Source organism: Melanerpes formicivorus, unplaced genomic scaffold, assembly GCF_026170545.1.
Source record: "Melanerpes formicivorus ecotype bairdi unplaced genomic scaffold, bMelFor1.0.p_v2 SCAF_72, whole genome shotgun sequence".
Taxonomy (NCBI): Eukaryota; Metazoa; Chordata; class Aves; order Piciformes; family Picidae; genus Melanerpes; species Melanerpes formicivorus.
The window spans coordinates 181,625-205,678 of record NW_027142424.1 but is presented as its reverse complement, the minus strand read 5'-3'; the positions used below and the strand labels follow the sequence as shown (position 1 = coordinate 205,678).

The 24,054-nt window shown below is 60.1% G+C and overlaps 1 protein-coding gene across 2 annotated transcripts in view; it reads left to right on the top strand.

The window, feature by feature from the left end:
• Nucleotides 1-7,868: 7,868 nt before the first annotated feature.
• Nucleotides 7,869-24,054, top strand: part of SEZ6L (seizure related 6 homolog like) — a 49,028-nt gene continuing 32,842 nt past the window's right edge. For both annotated transcript variants that reach the window (XM_068163284.1, XM_068163283.1), the window contains exon 1: nt 7,869-8,032. In XM_068163284.1, coding sequence (XP_068019385.1) covers nt 7,966-8,032 — 67 coding nt within the window. In that variant the 5' untranslated portion in view covers nt 7,869-7,965. The remainder of the gene's footprint in view (nt 8,033-24,054) is intronic.

Here is a 24,054-nt window from a genome sequence, read left to right as displayed (position 1 = left end):
TCTCTTCTCTTCTCTTCTCTTCTCGCCTCCCCTCCCCTCCCCTCCCCTCCCCTCCCCTCCCCTCCCCTCCCCTCCCCCTCCCCTCCCCTCCCCTCCCCTCCCCTCCCCTCCCCTCCCCTCCCCCTCCCCTCCCTCCCCTCCCCTTCCCTTCCCTTCCCTTCCCTTCCCTTCCCTTCCCTTCCCTTCCCTTCCCCTTCCCTTCCCTTCCCTTCCCTTCCCTTCCCTTCCCTTCCCTTCCCTTCCCTTCCCTTCCCTTCCCTTCCCTTCCCTCAACCTCCCTTCAGGGAGTTGGAGAGAGCAAGAAGGTCTCCCCTGAGCCTCCTCTTCTCCAGGCTAAGCAACCCCAGCTCCCTCAGCCTCTCCTCACAGGGCTGTGCTCCAGACCCCTCCCCAGCTTTCTTGCCCTTCTCTGGACACCTTCCATCAGGACCAGCCTCCTCCCTGCAGCTTTCCTGGGAAGCTTCCACCCCCTTCCTCCATGAAGCCCGGGGTGGGGGGAGGGCTTCAAAGGCAGAAAGAAGCGGAAAAAATAAGCTCAGCTTCAGGCCTGGGAGCTGAGGGCTCCTGCAGTGGGCTCTGAATGGGGGCTCTGAGGAGCAGGCTCCAGGCTCCCCTGGCCGGGGGGGGCGGCACGGCTGCTGAGTGGCAATATTGTCCCAGGGCAGAAAAGGCCTTTGTCCCTCCGGGATGGCAGAGCCACTCCAAGCCTTTGGCTTTGGGAGGGAGCTGCCTCCCTGCTCTGCCTCCCAAATGTGGGCACTGAATGGGGGGTTTGAGTTGGGCCAGGCTCGGTTCCAGCCCCTTTGAGCCGCTGCCCCGCGGGCACAGCTGGGGACCCTTTCAGGAGGGAAGCCCTTGTTCCTTGTCGACAGAAGAAGACTTTGCAACGGCTCAAAAATAAGCTCTCTCTTGCCTGTTGGGCTTTGGAGGGAGCTGAGGGCAACAAACCCGAAGTGGGGAGGGCAGGCAGGGGCATCCCTTGAAGAGGCAGAGGGGAGGGAGCCTGCGGGCAGCCTGCCCGGGGTGCTGGGTGGCACCGTGACCAAGCAGCAGGGGGAGTGTGACCCTCAGCATCACCTCTGCACCACACCTCAGCATGAGCTCAAAGGTCTTTTGCAACCTGGTTCCTTCCATTCCATTCCATTCCATTCCATTCCATTCCATTCCATTCCATTCCATTCCATTCCATTCCATTCCATTCCACTCCATTCTATTCTATTCTATTCTATTCTATTCTATTCTATTCTATTCTATTCTATTCTATTCCATCCCATTCCATTCCATCCTTTCCATCCCATCCCATCCCATCCCATTCCATTCCATTCCATTCCATTCCATTCCATTCCATTCCATTCCATTCCATTCCATTCCATTCCACTCCACTCCACTCCTCTCCATCCCATCCCTCATTGCTGCAGTGTCCCTGCACAAGCCATCAGATGCAGTCCCTGTGGAGGTGGAGCAAAGGCTCAGAGATGAAGTCTGGACCCACGATCCTGAGCCCCTGGCACCTCCCCAGCCACACACCAGGACATTTTCATCCTCCATGCATAATTCATAGCTTCATTAAGTGAAGCTCTTCATGGCAGCACCCAGAGAGGCTCCCACCAGAGTCAGGCACTGGAGCACAGCCAGGCTGCTCCCATCCTCGGTGAGCAGGCTCCTACCACGGCAGTGATGCTGCTCTGGTTGCCATCTCTCCATGGGCTGGCTGCTGTACCCATCACCCACTGCCCTGCTGAGCTGCCCCAACTGTGGGAGAAGGATTGAAAGGCTCTAAAGACTTTTTTTTTAGCTGTGTTTTTTTTCAGGCTCTGGCAGGATGCACAGCAGGCAAAGCAGGCAGGAGCCAGAGGTGTCCTGAGCTCCTCTGTGCCTTGCCCTGCTCTGTACCTTGACCTTCTCTGTGCCTTGAGCCCCTCCAAGGCCAGCCCACAATGCTGGAGTGCATCCAGGGAGGAGCAACAAAGCTGGTGAGGAGAACAGACCTGAGGAGGAGCAGCTGAGGGAGCTGGGGTTGGTCAGCCTGGACAATGAGGGGGGACCTCCTTGCTCTCTACAGCACCCTGAAGGGAGGTTGGAGCCAAGTGGAGGATGGTCTCTTCTCCCTAGTCCCAGGTGATGGAAGGAGAGGAAGTGGCCTGAAGCTGTGCCATGGAAGGTTTAGGGTGGGGATTAGGGAAAATGTCTTTGCTGCAAGAGTGGTGAGGCACAGGAACAGGCTGCCCAGGGAGGTGGTGGAGTCCCCATCCCTGGGGGTGTTCAAGAAACCTGTGGCCATGGCACTCTGGGCCATGGTTTGATGGCCAGGGTGGGGTTGGGTTGGCAGCTGGACTGGGTGACCTTTTCCAACCCAAACTGTTCTATGGTTTTATGACCAGCCCCACCACTGCCTGCAGGAGACTGCCTTCCACACTCTCTCAGCTGCCAAGCCCTACCTGCCTGACAGGACCTTGCCAGGCTGGGCAGATGGGCAGAGTCCAAGGCTATGAGACTGAACACATCCAAGTGCCAGGTTCTGCACATTGGCCACAGCAACCCCAGGCAGTGCTACAGAATGGGGGCAGAGTGGCTGAGAGCAGCCAGGCAGAGAGGGACCTGGGGGTAGTGGTTGATGGTAGGCTGAACATGAAGCAGCAGTGTGCCCAGGGGGCCAAGAAGGCCAATGGCATCCTGGCCTGCAGCAGGAACAGTGTGGCCAGCAGGAGCAGGGAGGTCATTCTGCCCTGTGCTCAGCACTGGTCAGGCCACACCTTGAGTCCTGTGTCCAGCTCCTCAGTTTAGGAAAGATGTTGAGGTGCTGGAAGGTGTCCAGAGAAGGTCCCTTTCTGCCTGGCTGCTCTCCAGCCACTCTGACCCCAGCCTGCAAGACCATGCAAGGTGGTGTCTGGTGATGCAAGACCATGCAAGGTGATCTAAGACCATGCAAGATGATGTCTGGTGATGTAAGACCATGCAAGGTGGTGTCTGGTGATGTAAGACCATGCAAGGTGGTGTCTGGTGATGCTTGGCCATGCCCAGTGCTGGAGGCCCTGGGATGCCTGGAGGACTCTTGGGCCTGGCTGCAGGCAGGTTGGTCTCATCCTGCTGTGGGGCAGGTGGTGCTGGGCTGTGGGTTGCTTCCCACAAGGTGGATGATTCCAAGGGCTCCATAGGTGATGCAGGGGCTGGCTGAAGCCCTTGTCCAGGGCTGATCCTGCCCTGGGAGGAGCAGGGAGCCAAGATCAATGTGTGACTGCAGAGCAGCTCCTGGCTGCTGCATCACCAGCAGGAAAATAAATGAGGGATTGATTTTCTGGGAGGTTTTGGGTCTCATGGAGCTCACCAGCTGTGACAAATGGAGCACAGCCATGGCCAGAATGATGGGGCTGGCACCTCCTGAGGGGAGGGAGGGAGCTGTGGGGTGGCCACAGACTTGGGCACCCCAAAATGTGGGTGAAGCAGGGCTGGGGCGGGGGGTGGGGAGGCTTGGCAGGCGACAGAGCCCTGCAGGGAGCTAGAAGAGGCTGGGGACAACAGGGAGGGGAACAGGGAGGCCTTGGCACCCTGAGATCAGCTGTAACCCAACCCCTGGTGGGTGACACTTGTCTGCCCAGCAGCAGGGCACTGGCTTTGTTGTAACATCTTATCTTTCCAGCTCCTCTTGCTCAGTCACATCTGACTTAATTATGGTAATTAAGATTGACACTAATACAAGATTACAAGGTGAAATGAAAATGAGCTGGGGAACTTAGCTGGGGCTTGGGCTTGGGTTTCTTTTTTTCAGCGTGCCCATCGATTTCCCCTCACTATTAATCAAAGGTCCGAGGGAACTGCTAATGAGCACCATGCTAATTAGGGCAATGCCCGCTGAAGTGGCCTCGGGAGACGCCTGCTCTTCGTCTCCTCGCTGCTCCCCCCAGGTTTCTGACCACACAAACGGCCCCCAGCCCTGCCCAGGGGGCGGTAATAGGCACCTCTGGGAGGGGATCTGGCTGGAGGGGGCTTAGGGCAGAGGATACCAGCTAGGGGCAGGAGGGTCCTGGTGTTTCAGCAAGGGCAGGAGGGTTCTGGTTGGGGGCAGGAGGGTCCTGGTGTTCTGGCTGGGGGCAGGAGGGTCCTGATGTTTTGGCTGGGGGCAGGAGGGTCCTGGTTGGGGGCAGGAGGGTCCTGGTGTTCTGGCTGGAGGCAGGAGGGTCCTGGTGTTTTGGCAAGGGCAGGAGGGTTCCATCTCCACTGCACAGGCAGAAGGGTGCTGGTGTTTCAGGAGGGGCAGCAGGAGGGAGGTGACCTGGCAGCACCCAGACCCCTGGCTGCCCCAGCACGCAGCATCTCAGCCTGGAGCGTCCCAGGCCATTGGTGCCCTGTGTCTGGGAAGGCTGTGGGAGGAAAATTATTCCAACCATCCTGTTGCATACCAGCTATGGAGAGTGCATCCCACCCTCTCTTCCTGCAAGCCTCCCTCCACCCCTCTGCCTCCCAGCTCATCAGTTCCCAGTGAAGATGCTGGGCCGGGGGGGGAGGGAAGGGGCAGGGGACCCCCAGGCTCACTGAGCAGCACCACCCCCAGCGGCTGCTGACCCCTCTGGGGGCAGGAGCTGGGAACTGCCCCCCGAGAGCCCCATCAGCTCTGGGCAGAGCAGCACCAAGCCCTGGCTGGGGCTCGATGTGGCGTCCTGGGCCACAGGGCGCTGCGCTGGCGGGGAGCTGGGCTCTCCCTGCCTCGCCTAATCTCATCTCTGGCGAGCCTCGGCTGGAGCTTAACCATTCCTTCTCCAGCACTGGCAACTTTGGGTGCTTAGTGGGGGATTGCTGCGTTCCAAATGCCAGCGTTTTCTTCTCCTTCCCCTCCCTGCCCGTTACCATGGCGCTGGTGGCATTATCTGGCTATCTTCGGAGTTTACTACAATGCAGACGAGCGGCAATAAAAACCACTCAAGGAAAGCCGCCGCTGAAACGAGAGGCAACTTTTTTATCTGCGGGAACGGCGAGGGCTGGAAGGGACTGTGGGGATTGGGGGGAAGCGAGAGAGAAGAGACCGGAGCAGGCAGATAGCTTTGTTGGACCAAAATTAAACCTCGCAGCGAGGCAGTCCCACTTTGTGCACGAAAATGACAACGTTAAGTAACACCCCGCACCTCTCGCTGGTTCCCAGCCTCCCCCCGCCCCCCCCTTTTCCGATTTTTTTCTGTCCTTCCCCCTCGCCTGCTGCCCAACCGCTCCCGGCTGGCAGCAGCAGCCGGGAGTGACACCGGGAATGCAAATGACACGCACACACAACCGGCTTCGTCCTCGTCCCCCCCCCCCCAGCATCCCCGGGGTTCTCCCGCTCGCACTGGTGTTGGCAGGAGGGATTCTGAAGAGCCCAGCGGGGAGAAAGCAACAGGATCAGTCCCCGGGGTTCAGCGGCGGGCAGGAGGGTGCTGGCGTTTTGGTGGGGGACAAGAGAGTCCCGTCTTCAGGGCAAGGGCAGGAGGGTGCTGGTGTTTTAGCAGGGGCAGGAGCATCCTGGTGTTTCAGCAGGGGCAGGAGCATCCTGGTGTTTCAGCAGGGGCAGGAGGGTGCTGGTGTTTTAGCAGGGGCAGGAGGGTGCTGATGTTTCAGCAGGGGCAGGAGCATCCTGGTGTTTCAGTGGGGGCAGGAGCATCCTGGTGTTTCAGCAGGGGCAAGAGCATCCTGGTGCTTTGGTGGGGAACAGGAAGGTCCCATCTTTATGGCAAGGGCAGGAGCATCCTGGTGTTTCAGTGGGGGCAGGAGCATCCTGGTGTTTCAGCAGGGGCAGGAGGGTGCTGGTGTTTTAGCAGGGGCAGGAGGGTCCTGGTGTTTCAGCAAGGGCAGGAACATCCTGCTGTTTCAGTGGGGGCAAAAGCATCCTGGTGTTTCAGCAGGGACAGGAGGGTGCTGGTGTTTCAGCAGGGGCAGGAGGGTGCTGGTGTTTTAGCAGGGGCAGGAGCATCCTGGTGTTTCAGTGGGGGCAAGAGCATCCTGGTGTTTCAGCAGGGACAGGAGGGTGCTGGTGTTTCAGTGAGGGCAGGAGCATCCTGGTGTTTCAGTGAGGGCAGGAGCATCCTGGTGTTTCAGCAGGGACAGGAGGGTGCTGGTGTTTCAGTGGGGGCAGGAGCATCCTGGTGTTTCAGTGGGGGCAGGAGCATCCTGGTGTTTCAGTGGGGGCAGGAGCATCCTGGTGCTTTGGTGGGGAACAGGAAGGTCCCATCTTTATGGCAAGGGCAGGAGGGTGCTGGTGTTTCCAGCAGGGACAAGGGGGTACCATCTGTTTAGAAGGCTGCTGGTGTTTCAGCGAGGGGTGCCCTGGCAGCACCAAGACCCCCGGCTGCCCCACCACACACCTCTCTGGGGTTTGTCAGCCTGGAATCTCCCCACACCATCGGACTTCGGTGCCGGGGAGCCTGCAGGAGGGAGCCGCTTCCAACCATGCAGTTACACCCCAGCCGTGGGGAGTGCAGCCAGCCGGGAGGGATTCTGCAGCGCCCGGCAGGGAGACAGGCAGCAGGATCAGTACCCACGTTTGGATGGTTCCTTGACTTGCCGTGCCGTGCGTGGTGGCTTTTGTAGTGATCCCAATAGGTGATGATTGTTGCTGAGGTAACAGCAGCGCTGTAATTGCTCCCTTAGAGGTAGCGGGGACTTCTAGGCTGGCACCATCCACAACCTGGCTGCTCGGAGGGGAGGTTGGCCTTGATCTGGTGCTGCTTGAAGCCGGTGTCACGTTTCTCAGCGCTGCTGTGGCTATTCGACTTGACAGGCGGAGTGGCTGGGGCGGGGGGGAGAGGGCGGCTCGCCCCGGGAGCTGATGGACACTCAACATTTCAGGGGAGGGTTTGGGATCCGAAGAGAACAAAGCCTCCGTTCCTGTCGTTATCAAAGCCGGTGTAATTACACCGTGTGCTCTGACGGCTTCAGCAGGGCTCTGCTGGACGCTCTCTGCTTGCTGCAGCTGCTGGTGGCATGGGCAGGGGGACAGGAAGGACTGGAGCAGGCGGGACCTGTTCTTAGAAGCCATCGGGCCCTTGGTCCTCCCCCTAGGCTGGGGTGCTGAGTAGGGACTTGCTTTTGCTGCGGGGCTGCGAAGTCTCCAGTGCTGCCTCACGGATAAGGCGCCAGCCCCACGTTATGGGGGTCCTAAGCAGCTTCCACAAACGGGGAGCTCTCACATTCCGATCACACCACTGTGGCCACTCCGGCTGCAGCATGCAGCTCCCTCCCAGCCTGGCTTCGCTGGCTCCAGCAGCAGGATCAGACCCTGCTGCATCCATGATCCCGGGGAGGCTCCGGGGCGTGTGTCGGCTCCTCCATAGCACCACTGCCCCATTCGCTGCCTGCTGTGGGGCAGCCTGAGGGGAGGGAAAGGGGGGAAGGCTGGGATTCAGCAGTGGGGCAGGAGGGGCCAGGGGCATTGGGATGCTGGGGGGAGGTTGGGCTGCCGAAAGGGGTTTGGGATGCTATGGGGAGTTTGGGGACAAGGGACAGTGAGGTGGCACAAGACACTGGGCACAGACTGGGCGGGGGCCTGCAGTGGGGAGCCCTGCCCAGGCTGCGGGGGAACACACTGGCGTTCCTGGAGCTAGGAGCGGGGGAAACCGGAGGAACGGCGGAAGCCGGGCGGGGGGGAAACCGTAGGAGCGGAGAAGCTGCGGGGAGCCCCCGGCCGGGGCGAGCAGGGGCGAGCCGGAGGGTGGGGGGGGGGCCGGGGGAGCTGCGGGCGGGGCCGGAGCGGCTGCCGGAGCCCTCCCCCGCCGCTCGTTCCGCTCCTCTCCGCCGCTCTCCGCTCCTCTCGGCTCCTCTCCGCCCTCCGCCGCTCCCCCGCACCGGCCCCGGCCCCCGCCCTCCGGCCCGGCCCCACTCGGCTGGGCTCGGCTCGGCTCAGTTCGGCTCGGTTCGGCTGGACTCGGCTCGGTTCGGCTGGGCTCGGCTCGGCTCGCAGCGGGGAGGCTCCGCCGCTGCCGCTGCAGCCGCCGCCGCCGCACGATGCCGGGGCCCCGCGGGCTCTGTCTGCTCGCCCTGCTGCTGGGCACCCCCGTGGCACCGCGACCAGGTAAGCAGGGCAGAGCGGGGCTTCCCCGGCACGGCAGCCCGGGCCCTGCGCTCGCCGGACTCGGGGAGGGTGGGGAGGGATCGAGCGGGGATTAAGGGAGTCGCACCGAGAGGGGCTGCTGCAACCGGCTGTGCCACCCCTGACCGGGGATCCCGCACCATCCCCCGGTTCTGCTGCTCTCCGGGCCGGGATGAAACTTACTGCTGGGAGAGAGCAGTACCGGCACCGGTAGCGGCACCGGGGCCCGGCGGGACGGCGGTGGCTCAGCACCGGGGGGCGGACAGCTCCTGCCGCCGAGTCCTGCCGGGGCCGCCCCGGGGAGCCGCGTCCTAACCGGAACCAGCAGCGAACGGGGAACCGGCTGCGAGCGGGGGCCGGGTCCTCCCGGGAAGCCGTGCAGGACCCTCCGACTCCCTCCTGCGGGGACAGCAGCCCTATGTCCCCATCCCTCGTCTCCCCAGTCCCTGCGTCTCCAAGCCCCAGTGCCCTAAGTCTTCCGGTGTCCCCAGACCCCCGGTGTCCCCATCCCCCGTGTCCTCAAGTCCCGTGTCCTCAAATCCCCATGTTCCAAGACCCCCAGTGTCACCAGCCCCCGATGTCCTCAGCCCCTCTGCTGTCCTAAATTCCCTGGTAACCTTAACCCTCAGTGTCCCCAGCCCTCGGTGCCCGAAAGCCCTCCAGTATCTGAAGCCCACAGTCTCTCCAGCCCCAGCGTCCCCAGCCCCAGCGTCCCCAGCCCCTGGTGTCCCTCAGTCTCCCCAGTCCACACTGTTCCCACCTTCAGTGTCCCCAGCCCCAGGGTGCCCCCGCCCAGGGTGCCCAATCTCTGCTAGCATTGCCATCCCACTGGCCTGGGCACCCAGGGGTGGCCGTGGGGCGGTGGGTGTCATCCTGGGGGCTGTGTGTTTGTCTCATGCATGTCACATTTCCATGCAAATCCCTTCCCTCACACACCACGGTGGTGACAAACCCAAGACCGGGCTCCCAGGACCCGGCTGCAGGTGACTTGGCAAAGTTGTTGCCAACTAATGATGTGCTTCAAGATGCTTCAACTGGTGCCAGGGTCTGCTGTAACTGCGAGGCTGGGGGGGGGGGGCAGGGCTTTGATGAGCTGCTGGCCGTGGGACCGAGGGTTGTGGTGAGCTGCTGGCTCTGGAGACCAGGTTTTGGTGAGCATCTGGTTGTGAGGATGAAGCAGATGGGCTTTGAGGAGCTGCTGGCCATGAGGCTGAGGATTTTGTTGACCTGCAGGCTGTGGGGCCAAGGATTTCAGTGAGCTGCTGGCTGTGGGGTCAAGGGTCTTGGCAAGTTGCTGGCTGTGGGGCCAAGGGTTTTGGTGACCTGCTGTCTGTGGTGGCAAGGCAACCAGGTTTTGGTAAGCTGCTGGCTAGTGGGCCAAAGAAGATGGGCTTTGGTGAGCCACTGGCTGTGGGGATGAGGGGTTTGGTGAGCTGCTGGCTGTGGGGCCAAGGTCTGTTGAGTCTGGTGAGCTGCTGCCTACAAAGATGAGGGTTTGATGAGCTGCTGGCTAGGGGGGCAATGCTTTTGGTGGACTGCTGGCTGTGGGGATAAGGCAGCCAGGTTTTGGTGGACTGCTGGCTTTGGGGATAAGGCAGCCAGGTTTTGGTGAGCTGCTGGCTGCAGGGGTGAGGGTTTGGTAAGCTGCTGGCTTCAGGGATGAGGCAGCCAGGTTTTGGCAAGCTGCTGGCTGCAGGGATGAGGCAGCCAGGTTTTGGCAAGCTGCTGGCTACAGGGATGAGGGTTTGGTGAGCTGCTGGCTGCAGGGATGAGGGTTTGGTGAGCTGCTGGCTGCAGGGATGAGGGTTTGGTGAACTGCTGGCTGCAGGGATGAGGCAGCCGGGTTTTGGCAAGCTGCTGTCTGTGGTTGCCGCTGCAGGCTGGTCAGAGGAGAACAGGAGAGGCCAGCACTGCCGGTGCTGCAGTGCTGTGCAGGGCCCAGGGGCTGAGATTCGTTCCTAGCAAGGATGAAGGACTCCCGACGCCAGCAGCTCCGTGGTGCTGCCTGCCCTGCCCCTGGCCCTGCTCTCCTGGCCGGGTTGTGCTGAACACTTTGCCTGTTTGGTCTCAAACCCGGCTCTGCATGTGGGAATTGTGTCACAGAACCACCCTTCTCTCTGGCTGGGGATGCAGGAGTGGGCACAGGTGACAGTGCTGTCCCTCACCCACATGGGTTTGTGTTCCACACGAGTCCACGCCGGGGCGTGTGCAGGGGTCAGGGCCGAAGCCCCCATCCGCGGATGCTCTCATCCCGTTTCTCCCGAGGGCTGCACTAACGTCCAGGCTGAGCTGCTGCAGGAGATGTGTGCATTCAGAGGCAGCCCCCATGCTGCTGGTGGGGGGACCAGGGGAGCTGGCCAACCAAACTCAGCAGGTGCAGGACCCAGCGTGGGGCTCACCGCTCCGCCGCCAGCTCACGCCCCAGTCGCAGGCAGCCGTTGGGAGCAGAAGCTCCTCGGGAGCAGGATTTGGTCCTCCTGGCACGCAGAATGTGTCATCAGTCTCAGGGTAGGAGAACACAGCGTGCTGAGCTCCTCTTGGCAGAGAGGGAGCTGATGAATAGTTGACCCTCTGCGAGGTTTGGTGAATTATTGCTGTGAAAGCTCAAGCTGCCGGAGCCGGCGGTGCCGTGGCCGCTCTCCCCGTGCCTGGGGGGAGGTCGCTCGGTCTGCCTGCAGGAGGTCCCAGATGGGGTCCAGAGCAGCAAACCCCGCTGTTCCCAAACTGTGAGGGGGAGCAGGAGCAGCCCCTGCAGGGAGGAGGTTTGTTGAGCTCCATCTGCCTCCTCTTTCCGTTCCTTCTTTCAGGAAACAACTGATTCCGCATGACTTGCGCCCATGGGCTGCTCAGCTGGTGGCACCTCGGTGCTCCACGCTGGTGGCGCCGTGCAGATCCAGAGGGAGGTGTGGAAGCCTCTCAGCACCCCTTACACCCACCCCCAGCACGGAGCAGGCGGCAGAGCTGGCACTGGAGGCACCTCCCTTCTCCAGGGATGGTGCCAGCAGACCCAGGTAGCAGCCGGCAAGGAGCACAGACATCAGTGTGAGGAGGGCAGGACGTGGCCAGGCTGGCAGCTGCGGGCAGAAAAAGGGCAGCAGTGCTGCCTCCACTGCCTGCTCTGCCTGTACTGCCTGCTCTGCCTGTGCTGCCTGCATTGCCTGTGCTGCCTGTGCTGCCTGCTCTGCCTGTGCTGCCTCCACTGCCTGTGCTGCCTGCATTGCCTGTGCTGCTTTGTGCTGCCTGTGCTGCCTCCACTGCCTGTGCTGCCTGCATTGCCTGTGCTGCTTTGTGCTGCCTGTGCTGCCTCCACTGCCTGCACTGCCTGCTCTGCCTGTACTGACTGTGCCGCCTGCACTGCCTATGCTGCCTGCGCTGCCTCCACTGCCTGCACTGCCTGTACTGCCTGCTCTGCCTGTGCTGCCTGTGCTGCCTGCACTGCCTGTACTGCCTGCTCTGCCTGTGCTGCCTGTGCTGCCTACACTGCCTGTACTGCCTGTACTGCCTGCACTGCCTGTGCTGCCTCCACTGCCTGTGCTTTGTGCTGCCTGTGCTGCCTGCACTGCCTGTGCTGCCTGCTCTGCCTGTGCTGCCTGTGCTGCCTGCACTGCCTATGCTGCCTGCTCTGCCTGTGCTGCCTGTGCTGCCTGCACTGCCTATGCTGCCTGTGCTGCCTACACTGCCTGTACTGCCTGCACCGCCTGTGCTGCCTCCACTGCCTGTGCTTTGTGCTGACTGTGCTGCCTGCACTGCCTGTGCTGCCTGCCCTGCCTGTGCTGCCTGTGCTGCCTGCACTGCCTATGCTGCCTACACTGCCTGTACTGCCTGTGCTGCCTCCACTGCCTGTGCTTTGTGCTGACTGTGCTGCCTGCACTGCCTGCACTGCCTGTACTGACTCTGCTGTCTGCACTGCCTGTGCTGCCTGCACTGCCTATGCTGCCTGTGCTGCCTACGCTGCCTACACTCCCTGCACTGCCTGCTCTGCCTGTGCTGCCTGCTCTGCCTACATTGCCTGCACTGCCTACACTGCCTACACTGCCTGTGCTGCCTGCACTGCCTGTGCTGCCTGCACTGCCTGTGTTGCCTGCACTACTTGTGCTGCCTACACTGCCTGCTCTGCCTACACTGCCTGTGATGCCTCCACTTCCTGCACTGCCTGCACAACCTGCTCTGCCTACACTGCCTGTGATGCCTCCACTTCCTGCACTGCCTGCACAACCTGCTCTGCCTACACTGCCTGTGATGCCTCCACTTCCTGCACTGCCTGCACAACCTGCACTGCCTGTGCTTCCTGCAGTGCCCACACTGCCCCTGTACTGCCTCCACTACCTCTACTGCCTGCACTGCCCTCCTCTGCCAGCACTGCCCAAGTGGGCTCAGCCCCGGACTGGTGTTTGGCAAAGCTCTGGCCCCCGGGGATGAACCCTGGGGGTGCAGCTAGACCCCCTAGGTGCTCCAGGGTTTCTCAACCCATCTATAACCGAGGTGGTGTGGTAGTGGCCGTGTGGACCAGTGTCCACTAGAGGTTGTGATGAGACCAGCAAATGCTTCCTGGAGCAGAAATGCAGCCCGGGGGGCGGGGTGCGGTGGTTTGATTTGCTGATCCCCAAGGTGTCTTCCAGCCTCAGCGGTTCTATGGTTCCATGGATGCCCAGCAGCGTGTCAGGGCAGCGCTGGGCAGCAACAAGTGACAGGGCAAGAGGAAACAGCCTCAAGCTGCTCCAGGGGAGGTCCAGGTTGGACATTAGGAACAATTTCTTCCCAGGAAGGGTTCTCAGGCACTGGGAACAGGCTGCCCAGGGAGGTGGTGGAGTCACCATGCCTGGAGCTGTTTAAAAGACACATGGATGTGCTGCTGAGGGATGTGGGTTAGTGGCAGGGGCTTGGAAGCAGTGGTGGGACTGTGAGCTCTGGGTGAGCAGCTGGACTGGAGGATCAACAAGCTCTCCTCCAACCTCAACAGCTGTGTGATTCTCAGCTGCCCAGAGGTGTGGCAGGGCACCTCTGGGTTTCCCCAAGGAAAAGTGGAGGGATGCAGAGGAACGAGGAGGGATGCAGAGGCAGAGGGATGGGAGAGATGCAGAGAGGTGCTGAGGGGTAGGGAGGGATGCAAAGGGATGGAGGGATGCAAAGGGATACAGAGGCCAGGGAGGGAGAGGGCTGCAGAAGGGGATACAGAGGGCCATGGAGGAAGAGGGTTGCAGAAGGATGCAGAAGGATACAGAGGGCCATGGAAGGAGAAGGATGCAGAGGGATACAGAGGGCTATGGAGGGAGAGGGCTGCAGAAGGATGCAGAGTGCTACAGAGGGCCATGGAAGGAGAAGGATGCAGAAGGATACAGAGGGCATGGAGGGAGAGGGCTGCAGAAGGGGATACAGAGGGCCATGGAAGGAGAAGGATGCAGAGGGACACAGAGGGCCATAGAGGGAGAGGGCAGCAGGAGGATGCAGAGGGCATGGAGGGAGAGGGCAGCAGGAGGATGCAGAGGGCATGGAGGGAGAGGGCTGCAGAAGGATACAGAGGGCATGGAGGGAGAGGGCAGCAGGAGGATGCAGAGGGCCATGGAGGGAGAGGGCAGCAGGAGGATGCAGAGGGCTGCAGACAGAAGTGGAAGGGATGCAAAGGAATGAGGAGGGATGTAGAGTGAGAAGGATGAGGAGGACTAGGGAAGGAAAGGGATGTGAAGAGAGGCAGAAGGGTGAGGAGAGATGCCCAAGGACAGGGGCACTCGGGCAGGGTACTCCAGGGTCAGAGCCCAGCTGTGGAGCTTCCTTATCCCATTTTGTACAAACAGGGATTTTCCCCTGGAGGAAACAGGCTCTGTGTGCTTCAGGAACACAAAGCTTTTGATCCAGCCTCGGAAATCAGTGCTTTTTACATCCTCTGTCTGAGTAGAGCCACTGCCAGTGGGCTTTGGAGGAAGGGCTGGGGAGGGGAGGAGGGTAGGGGGGGGTGTGGAAATAAATCCCAACCTTCTGTGAGCAATCCCAAAGTTATTTACTTGATGGGATTTCACTTCTCAAATATTTGACAGTGGTTAGTGGGGGGGGGGGGGGTGGGGGGGGGAGAGGGAGAGGAGGGGATAAAGATGCTCCAAGGAAATCCTGTTAGACAACACAGGCAGTATTTTAATGAGCCTCTAAGATGTGGTTGCATGGCTGGAGCTGGAGCCTGCCAGGGGGGCAGGGAATGCCTCTTTGGGGAGTTTAGATGACATGCCAATGGAAAAATCCATCCCAAGAGCTGCCTGCCTGATTTTCCAGCCCATCAGGATGGGTTCACAGCCCTGACAGGGCCAGGGAATTGGTGCATCTGTTGCCTGGCCAAGTGTGTGGGGGGGTTGCCACCAGGAATCGGCCAGGAAGGTTGGAGAGGCCACAGCTAAACTCCTGGGGGTCAGGTTGGGGCCTCTCACCCCAAGAAGAAAACCTTGAGGGGCTGGAGGGTGTGCAGGGAAGGGGCTGGAGGGTGTGCAGGGAAGGGGCTGGGGAGCAGGGCTGGGGAGGAGCAGCTGAGGGAAGCGGAGTTGTTCAGCCTGGAGAAGGGGAGGCTGAGGGGAGACCTTCTGGCTCTCCACAGCTCCCTGAAAGGAGGTTGGAGCCAGGTGGGGGTTGGTCTCTTCTCCCTATCAGGTGATGGAACAAGAGGAAGTGGCCTGGAATTGTGCCAGGGGAGGGCTAGGTTGGAGATGAGGAATAATGTCTTTGCTGCAAGAGTGGTCAGGGATGGGAACAGGCTGCCCAGGGAGGCCCCAGCCCTGGAGGTGATCAAGAGACCTGTGGCCATGGCACTGTGGGCCATGGCTGGATGGCCATGGTGGTGGGGGGTTGGCAGTTGGACTGGGTGACCTCAGAGGGCTTTCCCAAGCCAAACAGCTCCATGATTCTGTGTTTGACTAATTATATCAACCCCCTGATCCAAGTGCTGCTTTGCCCCTCACAGGGCCAGGGGCTGCATGGCTTAGTATCAAGGTTCTCAGGCTGGTCTGGGGTGGGATGCTCCAGCTCCAGCTCCAGCTCCAGCTCCAGCTCCAGCTCCAGCTCCAGCTCCAGCTCCAGCTGCATCCTTAGGGACTTCATATTTTCCTGGCTCGTCTGGGGTGGGATGCTCAGGCTCCAAGAGCATCCTCAGGGACTTCATATTTTCCTGAAGTTGTGCCAGGCTGGAGATCAAGAAACATTTCTTTGCTGCAAGAGTGGTCAGGGATTGGAATGTGCTGCCCAGGGAGGTGGTGGAGTCCCCATCCCTGGAGGTGCTCAAGAGCTGTGTGGCCATGGCACTGTGGGCCATGGCTGGATGGCCATGGTGGCACTGGGCTGGCAGCTGGACTCGATCTCAGAGGGCTTTTCCAACCCAAACAATTCTGTGCTGCTGTGACACCAGCAGCCCAGGACAGATGGCTGCAGCAGGAAGGTAGAAGGAAACTTCATGCAAGCCAAAGCCAAGCTGCTGGCAGCGAGGAAGGGAAGGTTGGAGCAGCCTGGCCACCCAGCCCGGCTCCGAAGATGCCATTCCAAATGTGAAGCAGCCTTAGTCTGGAGAGGGAATTCCATGCCAAATGCAGAGGCAGCCAAAAAACTCGGGGCTGACAGAAGGAGGATCTGGAGGGGTTGGTCGCCAGGCAGTGTCACCTGCTCAGCACAAAGCAGTCTCATGTCTCCCTCTGTCTCGCTGCCTTGCACGCTTCTGCCTCCTGTGCCAAACCCAGGGCCAAGCTGCCAGCAGAGCTGGCTCTGCAGGGGTGACCCCCACAGAAGGGACAGCCAAATGTGACCCCTCCAGGGCTGCCAGGGGAGATTGGGTGAGGTGCTTCAGTCATTCGGTGAGGGAACTGCTGCAGGGACCTGGCACTGCCGTGGAGAGCTGGGGCAGAGCGGGCAGGAGCTGGCAGGAGCTGGCAGGAGCACACAGGAGCAGGGAGGAGCAGGCAGAAAGAGGCAGGAGCAAGGAGGGGCAGGAAGGGAGAGTGGGCAGGAGTGGGCAGGAGCAAGGAGGAGCAGGAAGGAACAAGGAGGAGTGGGCAGGAGTGGGCAGGAGCAAGGAGAAGCAGGAAGGAACAAGGAGGAGTGGGCAGGAGCAAGGAGGATCAGGGAGGAACAAGGAGGAGTGGGCAGGAGCAAGGAGGGACAGGGAGGAACAAGGAGGAGTGGGCAGGAGCAAGGAGAAGCAGGGAGGAACAAGGGGAGTGGGCAGGAGTGGGCAGCAGCAAGGAGGGGCAGGAAGGAACAAGGGGAGTGGGCAGGAGCAGGGAGGAGCAGGCAGGTGGTCTGTCCCCTGATGTCTTGCTGCAGTCGCTGCTGGGCTGGGAGCAGTCCTGTGAGCACAGCAATGAACTGCTGAAGCTCTTGAATCATTCCCAGCATCCAGGCAGGGAGAGAGCAGGGATAAAGCTGGGGGGAGTGAGGGAATGTTCTGGAAATGGGGCACTTTGGGGCGATTTCCCAGGCAGGGAGAGCAGCTGAGAACATTTCACAGCCAGGAGAGGATCTCCATCTGAGCTTTTTTAGGGTGGCTTAATGGAGCATGGCCACACTGTGTGGATGAGATCCCTTCAGCCCAGGCAGATGGGTGGCTGGGGGACAATCCTGGAGGACAGCACTTCTGCCACCCCCTCTCACCACAGCTCTCCAGGCCCTGGGCTGGGCTTGGCACTGTCTGGGGATGGTTTGAATGCAATTTCTGGCTCTTCCTGACAGCCCTCCACTTCCATTTGCAAAGCTGCTGTCCTCAAACCGAGGGCATGAGCCCTTCCAGTGCTCCCAGCACAGGAAGGAGCTGTGCAGAGCCACCCAGGCAGAAAGCTCAGCCATCCTTTCCCTCATTCCCAGGGCAGAAATGAGGGAAGGAGTCAAAACAGGAGGGGTAGATGATGATCCTAACATCAACCCCCCTGATCCAAGTGCTGCTTTGCTCTTCGTGGGGCCAGGGGCTGCAGGGCTGGGCCAGGGGGGTACCCTGGGGTGGGATGCTTCACCTCCAAGAGCATCATGAAGGGTGGGGGGTCTGGAGAGCAGGCCTGGGGAGGAGCAGCTGAGGGAAATGGGATGGTTCAGCCTGGAGAAGAGGAGGCTGAAGGGAGACCTCAGTGCTCTCCACAGCTCCCTGGCAGGAGGGTGCAGTGTGGTGGAGGTTGGTCTTTTCTCCCTGGCATCAGGTGATAGAAGGAGAGGAAATGGCCTGGAATTGTGCCAGGGGAGGGCTAGGTTGGAGATGAGGAATAATGTCTTTGCTGCAGGAGTGGCCAGGGATGGGAACAGGCTGCCCAGGGAGTCCCCAGCCCTGGAGGTGATCAAGAGACCTGTGGCCATGGCAGGTGGGGTCATGGCTGGATGGCCATGGTGGTGCTGGGTTGGCAGTTGGACTGGGTGACCTCAGAGGGCTTTCCCAAGCCAAACAGCTCCATGATTCTGTGTTTGACTAATTATATCAACCCCCTGATCCAAGTGCTGCTTTGCTCCTCACAGGGCCAGGGGCTGCATGGCTTGACCAGAGGATTCTCAGGCTGGTCTGGGGTGGGATGCTCCAGCTGCAGCTCCAGCTCCAGCTCCAGCTCCAGCTGCATCCTTAGGGACTTCATATTTTCCTGAAGTTGTGCCAGGCTGGAGATTAAGAAACATTTCTATGCAGCAAGAGTGGTCAGGGATTGGAAGAGGCTGCCCAGGGAGGTGGTGGAGTCCTCATCCCTGGAGGTGTTCAAGAGGGGATTGGATGTGGCACTTGGTGCCAGGGTTTAGTTGTCATGAGGTGTTGGGTGGCAGGTTGGACTTGATGATCTCTGAGGTCTCTTCCAACCTTATTGATTCTATGATTCTATGACTCCATACTTCTCCTAGCACCACCTGGGTTAGTCAGCTCTGAGGCAGACAGGATGGATCCTGGGGCAGTGCTGCCCAAAGCCACCCCAGACCCCATCATCCTCAGCTGAGAAGCCAGCAGCCCCTCTCAGACACCTTCCCCCCCTCATCATTTAGCCTGGAGAAGAGGAGGCTCAGGGGAGATCTTCTTGCTGTCTACAACTCCCTGAAGGGAGGTTGTAGCCAGGTGGGGGTTGGTCTCCTCTCCCAGGCACCCAGCACCAGAACAAGAGGACACAGTCTCAAGCTGTGCCAGGGGAGGTTTAGGCTGGAGGTGAGGAGAAAGTTCTTCCCAGAGAGAGAGATTGGCCATTGGGATGTGCTGCCCAGGGAGGTGGTGGAGTCACTGTCCCTGGAGGTGTCCAAGAGGGGATTGGATGTGGCACTTGGTGCCATGGTTTGGTTAGTCAGGAGGTGTTGGGTGATAGGTTGGACTGGATGATCTCTGAGGTCTCTTCCAACCTTGGTGATTCTGTGATTCTACGATTTAAGAAGGGAAGCCTTCAAACCTGTCTGATGTCTCAGATGTGGTTGGGTTCCTCCTGCCCTGCTGCTGTCAGAATTCCCTGGAACTGATGATTATCCTGTAGGAACACAAACAATAACAGCAGCCAAAAGAAATCCCACACACACACCTTCCCAGAGCCAGATGACACAGAGGGCTTTTGAATCTGCTGAGTCCTTACCTGCTGGGGAGAAGAGAGCCAAGTGCCTTCCCCTCACCTTCCCCAAGCAGCAGGCTTTGTCACAGCATTTATGTCACCAGCAGACACCCACCAGCAGCATGACACATGTGTTGTGCATGGATGTGTGAGGAACATCTGACAAAGCCCTCACAGAATACACAATTAACCAGGTTGGAAAAGACCTCAGAGATCATCCAGTCCAACCTGTCACCCAGCACCATCTGATCAACTCAACCATGGCACCAAGTGCCTCATCCAATCCCCTCTTGAACACCTCTAGGGATGGGGACTCCACCACCTCCCTGGGCAGCACATTCCAATGGCCAATCTCTCTCTCTGGGAAGAACTTCTTCCTAACATCCAGCCTGAAACTCCCCTGGCACAGCTTGAGACTGTGTCCTCTTGTTCTGCTGCTGCTTGCCTGGGAGAAGAGACCAACCCCCACCTGGCTACAACCTCCCTGCAGGGAGTTGGAGAGAGCAAGAAGGTCTCCCCTGAGCCTCCTCTTCTCCAGGCTAAGCAACCCCAGCTCCCTCAGCCTCTCCTCACAGGGCTGTGCTCCAGACCCCTCCCCAGCTTTCTTGCCCTTCTCTGGACACCTTCCAGCACCTCAACATCTTTCCTAAACTGAGGAGCCCAGAACTGGACACAGGACTCAAGGAGTGGCCTGAGCAGTGCTGAGCACAGGGCAGAATGACCTCCCTGCTCCTGCTGGCCACACTGTTCCTGCTGCAGGCCAGGATGCCCTTGGCCTCCTTGCCCCCCTGGGCACACTGCAGACTTCACATCTGTCCATCACACATCAAAGCTCTTCTGGAGCTGCTTGCTGAGTGCTGGAGCCGTGGCACAGGCTGCCAAGGCTGCTTTGCTGGCAGCAGGAAAGCTGCAGATTGAAGAGGAGGCCCTGAGGGGAGCCCCAGCGCTCCTGAAGCACAGAGGGGTCCAGCCCTGGACCCCCTTCACCCCCACCACTGGGGTAGGGCTTGGGGTAGGAACAAGCCTTGAGGGCTGCTGCCATCGGAGGGCTTTGTCGTTGGGCTCAGCCCAGCTGTGAGTGATGAACAAAGCAGGAGGTTGTTCAGGTGTTGAAGGGCAGGAGGACACTGAGGTGCTGGAGCAGGTCTGGAGGAGGACAAGGAAGCTGCTGAAGGGTCTGGAGAGCAGGGCTGGGGAGGAGCAGCTGAGGGAAGCAGTCACATTCTGGGGGTTGTGGCTCTGGTGTGGAGCTGGGGCCGTGCTGGGGGAGCTGGGGGAGCAGCTGTGCTGCCAAGATCCCAACTTGTTTTGACATAATGAGGATCCAGCAGCAGAAATCTGCTTGATTAGCTGCTTTAGAGGGGAAAGAGGAAGCAAGGGGGGGAGGTGAGTGGCTGACAAGCAGCATCACGTCTGCTGTGTGGGGCTGGGGCGCGGGGCTGGGGGGCAGGATGTGGCCTGTGTCAGCTGGCTGACACACCTTGAATCCTGGGTTCAGTTTGGGGCCCCTCACTCCATGAAGGACATTGAGGGGCTGGAGTGGGGGCAGAGAAGGGCAACCAAGCTGGGGAAGGGTCTGGAGAACAGGGCTGGGGAGCAGCAGCTGAGGGAGCTGGGGGTGTGCAGCCTGGAGAAGAGGAGGCTGAGGGGAGAGCTCAGTGCTCTCCACAGCTCCCTGGCAGGAGGTTGGAGCCAGGTGGGGGTTAGTCTCTAGGCACAAGCAACAGGGCAAGGGGAAGTGGCCTGAGGTTGCTCCAAGGGATGTTTAGGTTGGACAGGAGGAAGAGTTCTTTGCTGCAGGAGCGGTCAGGCACGGTCTGGAGTGATGGAGTCACCATTCCAGAAGGTATTTGAGAGTCATGTGGCTGTGGTGCTGAGGGCTAGGGTTTAGTCAAAGGCCTGTCAGCTGGGCTGATGAGTGAGCTCAGTGATCTTGGAATCACAGAACTGTTTGGGTGGGGAAAGCCCTCTGAGGTCATCCAGTCCAACCCAGCACCTCCATGGCCATCCAGCCATGCCCCACAGTGCCATGGCCACAGCTTTCTTCAACCCCTCCAGGCATGGAGACTCCACCACCCCCTTGGGCAGCCTGTTTCAATCCCTGACCACTCTTGCAGCAAAGAAATCCTTCTCAGTCCCCAACCTAACCCTCCCCTGGCATCATTTCAGGCCATGCAGCCCAGGCCCTTAAGGTCTTTTCCAACCTGGGCACTTCTGTGGTGCTGTGACTGCGCTGGGCCAGGGGTTTCCCAGGCTGGCTGTGGGCACAGGAATGGGTATGGGGAGTGCCAGGCTCTGTCCCAGTTCCCACCAGCCTGTGTGTGATCGATGGAGCCCGATAACTGTGATCACCACAGCCATCAGCAAGCCTCAGCCCTCCTCCTGCCTCCCTGCTGGCTGGCAGCAGGGCTGTTTGCAGCCTGTCAGGACTCATTAGGTGCTGGTGCTCAGCAGGGTCCTCTCAAGGGCACTTTGCAGGCAGCAGCAGGCAGAGCTGGGCAGGTTTCTGCACAGACTCTGCAAGGGGAGAAAAAGCCTCCAAGCATTGCTTGGGGGAAAGGTTTTGCCCTCCCAGGACAGCTCCTTTGAGTGCTGGAACAGGATGGGGATGTGCCCACCCTGGAGGAGTTCAGGGCTTGAGCAGCCTGGGCTGGTGGAAGGTGTCCCCATGGCAGGAAGATGGAACTGGATGGTCTCCAAGGTCCCTTCCAACCCAAACCATTCCATGATTCTAATCCACACTGGGCTTTGGTTGAGGATTGGATGTGGCACTTGGAGCCATGGCTTAGCTAGGCAGGAGGACCTGGCTACAGCCTCCCCTCAGGGAGTTGGAGAGAGCAAGAAGGTCTCCCCTGAGCCTCCTCTTCTCCAGGCTAAGCAACCCCAGCTCCCTCAGCCTCTCCTCACAGGGCTGTGCTCCAGACCCCTCCCCAGCTTTCTTGCCCTTCTCTGGACACCTTCCAGCACCTCAACATCTTTCCTAAACTGAGGAGCCCAGAGCTGGACACAGGACTCAAGGTGTGGCCTAAGCAGTGCTGAGCACAGGGCAGAATGACCTCCCTGCTCCTGCTGGCCACACTGTTCCTGATGCAGGCCAGGATGCCATTGGCCTTCTTGGCCACCTGGGCACACTGCAGGCTCATGTTCAGCCTACTCTCAACCAGCACCCCGAGGTCCCTCTCTGCCTGGCTGCTCTCAGCCCCTCTGCCCCCAGCCTGCAGCACTGCCTGGGGTTGTTGTGGGCAGAGTGCAGCCCCTGGCACTTGGATGTGTTCAATCTCCTGCCCTTGGACTCTGCCCAAACCCAGGGCTCCCACCCTGGACCAGAAAGCCACTCACCTGGGGCCACTCACAGAATTCCCAGGCATCTGCCAGGACACCCTGGATGGTTGGAGCCCTCAGGAGCTTCCAGGGAGCGCAGGGAGGTGGCAGAGGAGAGGCTGCCAAGTTTAAATCCCAGATTCCCAGTGGTGTCCTTGCTCCCAGCAGAGCCTCAGACACACCAGGAGCGGATTCACCTCTGAAGGGGGTTTAAAAGAGGGTTTCATTAGTTGAGCCCAATCCCAGGGCTCCCACCCTGGGCTAGAAGCCACTCACCCAAGGCCCCTCACAGAGCCACTGAGTGCCTTGGGCTGGAAGGGACCCTCCAAGGTCATCTGCAGCCAGCAGGGACATCCCCAACTAGATCAGGCTGCTCAGGGGCTTCAGATCTGAGCCCAGGGCTGGGGCTGAGCTGCCTGCTGGCATCTGCTACCACCCAGGACTGTCCCAGCCTTGTGCCCCCTTGCCAGCACCCCAGCTCCCTGAGGGTCTTGCCCAGCCCTGCTCTGCCCACGGGCAGCAGATGCTGGGGAAAGGTTTGCTCTCCTTCCCAGGGTTGGTGGCTTGGGTGGGCAGTGGGGAGGGGACCTTGGTCCTTCCTGACCACAGCCTTGGTGCCACTGCCAGCATCTTGGCCTGGGAATGAGAGGTTGCCATGGCAACCTGAGTTGAGACTTGCTGGGGACATGGATGGAGACTCCAAAGTGAAATATTCAGACCACAGAGAATCCCCTGCCCAGGGGCAGCTGGAGAGCAGGGCAGAGCAGGTTGGAAGGTCCCTAGGGCCACCAGAGCCTCTGTGGCATTAGGAGATGTGTGAAAAGGTGAAGGGAAAAGTGTCCTGACCCCACCTCAGCACCCGGCCAGGTCTCTGCCCTGAGCTCCAGGACAGGAGCAGGTCAGCAAGGAAAGCTGCAGGATGATGCAGCCCTTGGGGACTGCAAGGGAATCCCTCCCAGGGATCCTCCAGCCCACAGGAGGGAAGGGAAGCCCTGAAGCTCCTTCCCCTCTGCTGCAGCCTCCTGGCTGAGCCTGGGCATTGCTGATCTTCTGCTCTGCCTGGGAGCCGCTCTTTGGCACAGCTCTGGCGAGCACAGGCTGGGTGGCTCCATCCCACAACACCCTCCTGCACCCCCGAAGCACCCCACCACACCTCACAGGACCCCAGGGCACCCCAGAGCTCCTTGTGAAGCTCCACCTGCTTTGGACAAGCCCTGGGGATGGCTGCAGGGCACTCAGACTGCCCGGGAAGGAGTGATGGCCACCTCCTCCTGGAGAGCAGGACCAAGTGCTGGAGCCCTGGGGCTACCCTCAGCCCTGGGCTGCCATCCCACAGGGCAGGAGGACCCTGGGACAGGCACTGCTCCTGTGTGCCTTGTCTGGGCACCAAACCAGGGGGGAATTATCCTTCTGGCTCTCTTCAGCCTCTTGAAAGGTTGGAGACAAGTGGGGGTTGGTCTCTTCACCCAGGAAACAAGCAACAGGGCAGGAGGAAACAGCTTCAACCTGCACCAGAGGAAGTTTAGGTTGGACATGAGGAGCAATTCCTCCCCCTTGAGGGCTGTCAAAGCCTGGTCCAGGGTGGAGTCCCCATCCCTGGAGGGGTTTCAGAGCTGTGGAGCTGTGGTGCTGAGGGCCATGGCTTGGTGGTGCCCTGGCAGTGCACTGGATGTGCCCTGTGGTGCACTGGATGAGCTGAAAGGTCTCTTCCAACCCAAACCAATCTGTGATGTGATGATATTCTCTTATCTCAGAGGCAGGAAGGGTGGCTGAAAGCCACCCAGGAGCCCTCCTGCTCCCCAGGGGCCAGGTGCCTGCTGCCAGCCCTGGCTGCCACCCCCAGGCTGCTCCTCAGCTTCTTGCAAGGCTGGAGACAAGTGGGGGTTGGTCTCTTCTCCCAGGAAACAAGCAACAGGGCAGGAGGAAATGGCTTCAGCCTGCACCAGAGGAAGTTTAGGTTGGACATGAGGAGCAATTCCTCCCCCTTGAGGGCTGTCAAAGCCTGGCCCAGGCTGCCCAGGGCAGTGGTGGAGTCCCCATCCCTGGAGGGGTTTCAGAGCTGTGGAGCTGTGGTGCTGAGGGTGGTGCCCTGGCAGTGGTTAAGGGTTGGCCTGGATGAGCTGAAAGGTCAATTCCAACCCAAAGCAATCTGTGATGTGATGATATTCT